This window comes from Arachis hypogaea, chromosome 19, assembly GCF_003086295.3.
Source record: "Arachis hypogaea cultivar Tifrunner chromosome 19, arahy.Tifrunner.gnm2.J5K5, whole genome shotgun sequence".
NCBI classification, from domain to species: Eukaryota; Viridiplantae; Streptophyta; class Magnoliopsida; order Fabales; family Fabaceae; genus Arachis; species Arachis hypogaea.
In genome coordinates this window covers 35,935,699-35,946,627 of record NC_092054.1, presented here as the reverse complement: position 1 = coordinate 35,946,627, position 10,929 = coordinate 35,935,699, and the positions used below count along the sequence as shown (strand labels likewise).

The 10,929-nt window shown below is 30.6% G+C and overlaps 1 protein-coding gene across 1 annotated transcript; it reads right to left on the bottom strand.

Moving 5' to 3' along the window:
* Positions 1–365: 365 nt before the first annotated feature.
* Positions 366–2,321, bottom strand: LOC112775974 (uncharacterized). The gene has a single exon (XM_025819907.3). It carries the CDS (start codon positions 1,908–1,910, stop codon positions 711–713), a length of 1,200 nt encoding a protein of 399 aa, XP_025675692.1. The 5' UTR covers positions 1,911–2,321; the 3' UTR covers positions 366–710.
* Positions 2,322–10,929: the final 8,608 nt, after the last annotated feature.

Genomic DNA, 10,929 nt, shown 5'->3' with positions numbered 1-10,929 from the left:
TGTAGCGCGCACTTCAACAATTTCCATGGGATGGGGCCTAATCAGTAATCACAACTAATAGGGATCCCCCACACCACGTGTATTCTGTAATCCCCCCCCCCCCCCCCCCCTCTCTCTTTATTAGATTGATTCTTAGATACCCTTTTCGATGATATTATTGTAACATTATAATATGATAACAACAATATTAATCCAATACAAAATTAGCATAGGCATCACTAGGATAACGACTTTGACAAGGCCTAATTGAGTTTAACTTAATTTAATCTCGCATATTATGAACTTGGAGATTTTACTATTTTCCCCCCAAAAGATCAGGACAGAAAGGTGAGTGTGTGAATAATATATAAACTTGAGTCACTGCATAGAAACTGTGTATATAGTAAATACAATACACAGTATATTATACATAATTTAATCAGCGTCACCCTCATCTACAAGTAAAGATGGCGAATCAAGAAACCTCCATGCTTCAGTTTCTTCTTTTTCACCAACTCCCTGGATAGGTTCCTACCCTATGATACAGACAGCATAGCCCAACAAATCTGAGCTATTCCATTCCAAAATGATCTTCATAATAATAATAATAATAATAATAATAATAATAATAATAAAGATAGTAATAATAATAGTAGTAATAATAATCTGTACAATTTATGGGGAAAAAACCCAAGGCAACAAACATGGAGGTTTGTTTAGGTTTCTAAATTTTACCGGGAGGAAACAGGGTTTAAGGCTCTAGCGAAGCCATTCATGGCTCCATACCCCTTAGAACTAAAACCCAAGCAGCCAAGAAGGCCCTGGCGGTAGGGCAAAAAGGTCTTTTTCCTCAACTCTTCAGCCTGGGCTCTGTTGGCTTTATAGTGCAACTCGTGCGGCGAAGGCGGCACCCGCCTCTTCCCAACGACGCCGTTCGTGGGCTTCCCAGTCACTCTCTTGGCCCAAGACCTCTGCGTCTCGCTACTACTACTATTATTACCGTTGTTGGAGAGGTTCGGTTTCTTTTCCTTTGTAGGAGAGAATGTTATGGTAGACCAGAACTTGTTGTTACTCCTTCCCTCACTCTTGCTCCTCAGAAAGTCCTTCAGGAAAACCCACCGCTTCGAGCTCCTTCCCGCAGACGACGATCTTGAAGACGATCCTGAACCTAAACCTGACCCTGAAACCGAAGGTGTCGCCTCCAAACCAGAACCCGAACCGGAACCCTCCATGTTGTTGCTCTCTGTTTCTAACGAACCGTTACTATCTTGGTTAATATTTTCATTGTTCTTCTGGTTTCTCCTTGGGCTCTTCTCGGGCTCTGATGGGCCGTTATCCTCCTCGATCTCGGCCCACTCCATGTGCGCGTTGCTTCTAAGAGGTGACATGGATCTGGTCCTTCTCCGAAGGGACTTATCGCGAAGCCTCAGATCCCTTCCTCGAACAACAACAAGTTTAGCTTCTGCAACTTCATCGCTATTTTCTTCGTTTTCTTCTTCTTCGTCCAGATCCAGCAAGGGAGCGAGGACCTGAGGGCGTTCCAGGTGGCAGGAGAGTTTCATAGGCCGGATCTGGCCGTTCAGGAAGAGCTCGTCTGCCGAGCTCATCGAACCGGGCCCGGTCGGACCGGAGGACCCGAAATGAGCGGAGAACTCGAACTCGTAGCCCATTGGAACCGAAGACGAGGAGGAGGAGTGGTTTGCTTGGTAGGAGGAGGAAGCGGCGGTTATCGCGAAGTGTAACGGGCTGGCGGGTGCGCTGTAGAAGAAGCCGGAGACTGGTGGTCCTCGGCCCGGGCTTGAGGGTGCGCTGACGTATGGGGTTGAGCAGTTGCTGTCGTAGGCGTCGTCGAAGACGGAAGTGAAGGATTCTTCAGCGTTATTGTTGCTGCTGCTTGTTGGGTTGGTGGGGGTTGGTTTGGGGAGTTCCATTGTTAATGGTGACAGCGTTGGAGTGTGAAAGAAGGAGGGAGAGGGAGAGAGAAGAAGGAGAAGAAAGAAGAAAGGGAGGGAAGGGGAGAGTGGTGGATGACCTTTGTAAGGTCTGTGAAAACTGACCTGACGGCAATGCACACAAAATAATGTGTAATAATAATGTTAAATTAGTATTATTATGATGGGGGTGCCATGTGGGTTATGGTTTTGCCCTTGTTTGTGTCCTTTTATTATCGTGAGTTGCCATTGTTTTCATTATTGTCTCCCTGACTCCCCATGGTCCCTACTCCCTAATCCCATGCTTCACTTCCATTTATGGAGAAACCAGAAAATTTAAGAAGCGATTAAAATTGTGAAAGGCCGGTATCGTGCATCCTTGTGGAAAACCGAACTAGAGGTTGGATTGATGGGTGAAAGAATAAATGATGAGAGCTCACCTTAAAAAGGTTACTTTTCATATGACAAAAATAAGAGTTAAGCTGTAACATATTAACTTCAGTAAACATTGCGGGCTCAACATATTAGCTACTAAAATGCATGTAAAAACACTTAATTACTAATAGTAATAGGTGCTTCGCTAAAATTATCATAAGGAGGCCACTCAGATAAACACGCTTAAAACGTCTTTTTTTAAAGATGTTTTCATATTGTGTTTTAATTGGTTTCTGTATAATTTATTCGGTGTTCCTCATCACATATTATTAAATTCCTCAAAAGATTTTCTTTCCAAAAATACTAAAAAATATTTAATTTGGACTAAAACAAAAAAAGTAATAGATTAACTATTAGATTTTTTTAAAAGATTATTTACATAAAAAATATATCACATTCATAAATATATATATATATAAAACAAGCTCAAGCGTTTAAAAATTTTTATAAATAAAAAAAATAATTAATTTATATTCGTACAATATATAAAATAATTACTATATTATTATTATATTATAGATTAAGATTCACTAATTTAATTTTTTTTATTTTTAATATAAGTATTAGAAATAAATAAAATTTTTATAATTAAATGTAGTGTAACAAAATATATATAATATTAATTAGTTCTTAAAAATTTTAAAAAAATAGTTTCTCATTTTATTAAAATAACTATTTATTAAAGTAGACAAATTAATTATTTTTTTCTCATATACGGTTTTTTTAAGACATAAAAGCAATTAATTAGGACATTGGTTAAGATAATTAAAGTCACTATTTCATTAAATTTTTAATTTAAAGAAAAATCCTAGTTAATTTTGGTATAGAAATTTCAAATTTAAAAACATTGATAAAAATTATGTTGAATTTCGATTTATTTGATTTTCATTTAAATTAATCACTACATAAGTTAAAGTTCTGTTTTTAAGTTATATTCGAGCTTTAATCTGATTTTTAAAGTTTCAATTTACTTAGTTTGATTTTTTAACTTAGATATCCGTGACTCATATTAGGGTTTTAAGTGTTTAGTTGAAAATAAAAAATAAGGTAAAAAAATTTCAATTGTCACGTCAAATAGTCGCTAGAATGTATAATGTAGCAGTCGTTAGTCCATTTCAGCATGTCGTTAACGATTTTGTGAGACAGTGACAAAAATAAGATTATGAACCAATGTGAGTCATAACTATTAAGTTGGGAGGCATAATTGTTAGAACTGATTAGGAACCAATTGGGAGACATAATTTGTTGTTGCTTGATTAGGAACCAATTGTGAGTCATAACTATTAAATTGAGTAAATCGAAAATTTTGAAATTAGATTGAAATATAATTGTTAGAACTGAACCAGTGATCGAACCGATCAAGCTACTGGTTCACTGGTTTATTGGTTCAACTGATAAATCACTGGTTGAACCGATAAAACTGGTCTCATGTAAATATAAAATATAAAATAGTTAAAAACTTAAAATTAAAATTTGAAATGCATATCTTCACTAACATTTTATGAAGAATCAAGTCTCAACTTCTAAAAATAACTAATATAAAAAAACCATAAAATTTTAATACTACAATAGTATGTTATTTTGACACAATAAAAAAATAATTAATTCACAAAGCCTATCATCTAACTATAATATCAGTAGATTTTAACACTAACATCAAAACAAATAACCTTAATCACAATACTAGCAATAAAATAGATCAAGTAAATTAATAAATTTTTAGTGAAATTTATATTTATATTAATAATGGTATATAATTAAAATATAATTAATTTTAAAAATAGAAAAAATAAAAATTAAATTAAATTAGATATTTATGTATACTATATAATTAGTATTTGTCAAATAAAGTATTTAGAAGTGCAATGGCTAAGTGGCAAGTAGAGGTTACTTTTGCTCCAAGGTTCTTGGTTCGAAACCTTGTGGAGACATTTTAAAAAATTTTTCAAGCAGACCAGTTTGGTTAGACCGGTTTGCACTAGTTTTCTGGTCGAACCAACCGATCCAGTTCGATTTTTACAACTATGGATATAATAATGGTAATTAAGTTGATCATTCAGTTGTTTTAATGGTAATTAAAATCTAATAATAGTTTATAATAAAAGAAACATTCTTTTGCAACAATGAACCTATAGTAATAGTTAGGGGTGTTCATAGATTAGATCATATCCATATAAATCCACAGTATTTATCCGTATCTGATCTGTAATTTGAGAATATGATCTGATCTGTAAGATGATCGGATTGGATCGAATCAGATCCACACTCTAATAAGATAGAAGTAAATATGTTTAAAAAAGTAAACAAAAAAAATTATTGACTTTTTTTATAAAAATAATTTTTTTTTATATTTTTTTTATGGATATATTTGATATCTGATCCAAACATAAAAAGTGCGAATATCGAATTTGATCTAATGAGTTTAGTGCGGATTGGATCGAAATTTCAGTCATATCCCATCTGTAAACACCCCTAGCAATAATAACTAAAAAATTATAATGATTATATTTTTAACTAAGAGGAAGTGCAAAAAAAAAGTACTAAATATAAGAACATTTAATCAAATATTAAAAAAAATTTTACTTTAAAACATACAGTTGGACTTTTTTTTGCTCATATATATATATAATAATAATAATAATAATAATAATAATAATAATAATAATAATAATAATAATATGATAATTGCTTTGTATATCACACAAATATAAACGTTTTTTTTCTATGATCTTAAGAAAGGTTTTGTAAGTCTCTAACTTTGTTGTCGATTTTTGTAGTGTTAGCTCTCATATTATCAATTTGATTCATATATAATTCGGATGATAAATTATTTGGTGACGTGCTTTCTTTTTTAATGTGATATACTTGTTTATTATTATTATTATTATTATTATTATTATTATTATTATTATTATTATTATTATTATGTACATTAAAAAATAATAGGCAAAATTATTGCCATAACATAATAGAAGTATGGAAGTTTATCATTCTTCTCTAATGGAGGAAACAAAATTCTTTTCAATAATTTATTTAACGTTTAGTAGAATAAAAATAAATTTTATTAGAATAAATTTTAGTATGAGTTTAATATTTTTATTCATCATAAAATATTTATAGAATTACTCGTAGATAAATTTTGGAAAAAAGAAAAAAAACCATGATTTTTAATTTTATTTTTAAATAAACTTTATTTTTAATTTTAAAATAAATTTTATTTTTATTTTTTAATAATATTAATTTTTTACCGTATATAATTATTCAATTATTTTTTAATCATATATAAATAAATTACTCTTAATAAGATTTTTTTGTGTTATTCAATTATCTTTTTTTTAAAAATAATTAATTATTAAAATAATTAAATTTTTCACAAAAAAAATAATAAAAATTATGAATGAAAAAAATTAACCATCCTGATACTTTTTTGTATTTTTATTCATATTTTAATTATAAACATAAATATAATTTAATTATATTATTTATGAAATGTGACTATAGATGTAGATAAAATTTAGTTATATTACTTATATATAGTTTCATTGTATTGTATTGCTTATAAAGTTAGATTATAATTATGACAATAGAATTGTTCTTGTATTTTTATATGTGTGACTAATTGGTGGTGTTAAAATATTACTCTTAATTATAAATAAGGTTTATAATTTAAAAAATCAAAGACTCAATTAAAAATATACGAAAAAAATGATGTTAAAATATTCTAACTCTTTAAAATAAAAATATTCGAAATTTAATTAAAAATTATTTAAAATTTAAACTCAATAAAAATTTATATTCAATGTGTTTTGTATTAAATATATTTAATAACCTATTATATCATATTATATCATATTGGTTGAAATTAGTTTTTATAATGTTAATTTTTTAATAACACTTTATTATAAAAAACCATCTTTTCAGAATTTTTTAAAAACTAATTAATATTATATATATTTTATTACAATATATCTTGTTATAAAAAATTTATTTATTTTTAATGCTTATATTAAAAATAAAAACAAAATTTAAATTAGTAAATTTTAATCTATAATATAATAATAATATAGTAATTATTTTATATATTATACGAATAAAAATTAATTATTTTTTTATTTATAAAATTTTTTAAGAGCTTATATATATATATATTGATGAATGTGATATATTTTTTTATGTAAATAATCTTTAAAAAAAATCTAATAGTTAATCTATTACCTTTTTTGTTTTAGTCCAAATTAAATGTTTTTTATTGTTTTTGGAAAGAAAATCTTTTGAGGAATTTAATAATATGTGATGAGAAATACCGAATAAATTATACCAAAACCAATTAAAACACAACATAAAGACATCTTTAAAAAAAGACGTTTTAGGCGTGTTTATCTGAGTGGCCTCCTTATCATAAAGGCAACATTACAAGAAGATAGTTGTTTTGTTAATCACATACGATTCCTTCTTAATGAAAAAAGTACGTGACTATTAATTGTCTTGTTCTATCTCACTTGGAAGTTATTGAAAACAAGAGGCAATCACTTCTTGGGGGAAGGAGTGGCGTTATGACCCAGCATACCCACCTAAACCTAGGCATTCATTTATACGACCCAAATGCACTCTTTTGGAGCATAATTAGAGTATAGGATATTCATTTTAGATCGTATTAGATTAAATTCGCCAAAAATTTAGCATAAATCATTTTTTATTTTTACACCGTGTAAATATAAAGTGGAATATCTACTAAAAGAAGTTATTTTTTTAATTCTTATATTTTTTTAGATGATCATTGATTTAATCATCAAAATCTCTTTTAAGTAGTACTCCTCGTCTAGTTCGTAGCTTATGCCTGATTGAGAATCTACGATTTCCCAAAAATTCACCCATGCAGATAGATATTGTTGAATAGAGTTATGTGTATGGGTGACAAAACGGGTCGAGCCCCTCGGGCCGATCCGTTAAATCCGTTAAAAAAGCGGGTCGAGTTAGGATTTGGAGCCCGCCAAATTAAAAAAGTCCATCAAATCCGTACCGTCAAATTGACGGGTTTTGGCGGGGCGGGACGAGCCGGTCCGCCGGGCCGAAAATTTTTATTTTTCTTTTTTTTATTAAATAAAAGAGTGATTACTATTATAAAATTAATAATTATAGAATTTTTAAACAATTTTTTTCATTTTTTGTTTTTATTCTTCTTTTAGTTATTAACTTTATTTATTTTATTTTACAATTTCGTATATATGCTCAAATTATGTGACTTATTTTTTAAAATAAAGATGATTCTATTGACAAATATTATTTTGAACAATTTTATTGAAGTTAAAAATTAAAAAAAATGGTAAAAAAATTATATTATAATTTGACTGTTTTTTATTTGTATTTAATTTTTTAATTATTATTTTTTGGTTAATTTTAATGAATTTTATTTTTTTTTTTAAAAAAAAAGAAGCAGGCTAGCCTGCCAACCCGCCAATCCGCCATAAAATGGGGCGGGCTAGCATTTTGAACCTATTTTTGTTGGCGGGGCGGGCCGGTCCGCTCCGTTTATGGGGCGGGCTTAGGCGGGGCGGGGCGGGTTGGGGCGGGCCGGCCCGCTTTGCCACCCCTAGTCATGTGCGTAGACTTTCATTATGTAAAAGTTATAAAGTTATCGATCACCTTTTCTTTTCTACCAATTACAAATGACAAACTCTTAAAACCAAGTCTAAGATCTTTTGGAAGGCATGGAAAAAGCTCGCACCCTACGAAAAACATCCTGATGAAAGAAGTAGAAGAAAGGTCCCTGCTTGGAAGAAGCTCTTTTCACCTTTCTCTAAAAACAACATGAGTAGTAAATCCAGTCAAAACCCGCCAAGGAGTGGATTAAAACACCTGGAAGCAAGTGCAAATTCTGGCCAATGCAGAGGGAAAAAAAAAAGAAAGGAAATAATGAGAACACTTGCAGCAACGTATCATAGCCAAAAGCTAACCTAAACTAAAGTTCTAGGGCACTTTCATCGCAGATCAGATGCAACATGGTTACTAATGAGATTATACGAGAAAACTCACATAAAAGAGGAAGAGACTCACGCCCATTATCTGCAAAAATTCTTGACAAAGCCATCCCAAAGAAGTTCTAACAGCCCACAAATATGGACACCTACAATGGTACTTTAAATCTATAACATCATGAGGATGCTTTGGAAAATTGTGTGGTCGTAGAAGCCTCCTCTGATGCCCTACAGTGCAAACCTTTTCCCGTGACATTGAAAAAATTTGTCTTGACCTGGTTCAGTTCTCTCCCACCCAAATGCATATTCACAATCCAGGATTTGTCCAAGAATTTAGAAAAGCCTGTCAAAAACTTGCCTCAACCTATATTCCATTGTCTAGAAGCTGAAGAATCATTGAAAGTTTACATAGATTGCTTCAATACTAAATGCATTCAAATTGGACACCTAAGATATTTCCTTAGTTGACATACCTCTAATGTCAACACACACTCATGGTTCTAGTCAAAAGTTTAAGGTAGGATACTCTCTTTTTAACGTGCATCACCAAAAGGGCCCTTTCATGAATGAGATACAAGAGCGAATCCATTAATATTTACAACAAGAGAAAAGGTAAAAGTCGGTAAAAACATATCATAATCGCCGTGATTATATCTGAAAGTACCTCTTCGATCTATGAATGATCAGCAAAGACACGACCAACCTTCCAAAGATAGTCGAATCACTTCTTACATACTTTTAAATGTGTCACTAGCCCAATTTTATAGTGAAATATCCCAGTCAAAGAAAAATCTAACTCTCCACGTGCTGTATTCCAAGGACTTTTAAGATAAAGAATTTTATTACAAGTATCATAGGGACAATAGAAATAATATCGAAAACTGTAAGAATTTATGGAACTGGGTCAAACAAGGGCTGAAGAATAAAAAATTCAATAAATATGTGGTGATGTGCAAAAGGAGAACTAATACAAGTAGCAACAAGTCGAAGGACTCCTCGTACTCTAGAGGCAAAGAAGAGCCAAAGGTATATACTAGCAAGAAAGATATCATAATGATTTTCGGAGGCTTCATGGATGATGGAAACCAAGCATCCGCTGCCAGGAGAAAGCAATACCAATGGCTCTACATCGAGATAAATTCCAAAGCTCTACACAGTCATTTGTCTCCAGTAATTACTTTTTTAGTGTCTGAGATCTAAGAGATTTTCAAAGTCGCCAACCAGTCCCTTGTGATTGCGGCTTCAATATTGAAGAATAAAGTACATTGAATGTTCTTGGATTAAGGATGCTCGAGTTGAGAAAATGAGTGAATGGACAAATTCGAGCCGTCACTTCATGCACGAGCAGCGAGCCAAATTAGAAAAACAGGATGACTCGTATCTTAAATGAGTCAAGAAAATGCCAACCCGACTCCACTTGTTTGAGTGAATGAGGTAGACAAGTTGACTTGTTTGACTCATTTTTTTTTTAAATTACTTCATAATTTTAGCAATTTTTTTTATTTGTTATCCATATAAATAAAAGACAATTTATCATACATTCATATATGTTTACTGTAAATTATCTAAAGTCTAAGAAACTAGGTAACGAACAAAAAATTTTGTATATCAAAATAGATTTTATATACCCAAAACGAGTCACATGAGTCACATAGTGCTTGCTCAATCCAACTCATTTAACTCGTTGAGTTATACTAATAAGATAAATTAACTCGCTAGTTATACTAATCAAGATAAATTAACTCGCTTCTAAACGAATTGTAATTTAAGTTGCTCAACTAGCCCGTTAAAAAAAAAAATTTATTTTTTAACAATTTTTATTAAAATATTTATTATAATAGTTTTAAAATATATCTTTAAAAGACATATTAACAAGATCCTAATAAAAATATATTATAATAATTTTAACTACACTTATTAAGAATTATCAAAATTTTATAATTATTATACCTACCAAAATAATAACCACCATAAAATTCAACCTCTTTATCATAGACCCTTAATTAATAAGCTATTCAAAGTTTCTAACCAATTCTACCCCATAGGTGCACATGAGGAGAGAGGGAGAATGCCGAGAATATAACAGAAATGCTTAATTATGTTCATAGGATCCCTCGGCAGCTAAATGCTAGTAGTAGTATTAGTTAAATAATGGCATCATTCTGAAAAGAAAATCATATTCAATTAATGGTATTGAAAGAAGATACTAATCTGTAAACATCGAAAGCTGAGTCTCTTCCCAGTTCTTTCTTTTTCCCCGTCCGAACCCAAGAAAAAAGAAAGAATATGAGTGGGTAGTAAAGCGGCATTTATGTGCTATTGAAGTTTTTGCATAGGATAGGAAAGAAGGGTAACCATTTTAGTCCAATCAAGACTTGAGCAACTGGCTCATAAAAAATAAAAAACACATTTTTCCATGTGCATTCTTCCTCTATTACAAATTTTAACCAAGAAAAAACAACTAATATAAGTAACTAATCGCTACGTAAGTGAAGCTAACTATATAGAAAAAATAGTTTCTGACTAAATTATAATTTTATTATATATAAATTTTACTACTTTAATTTTAAAATAATTAAAAGATTATTCTATTACTTTAAAAGGTTTGA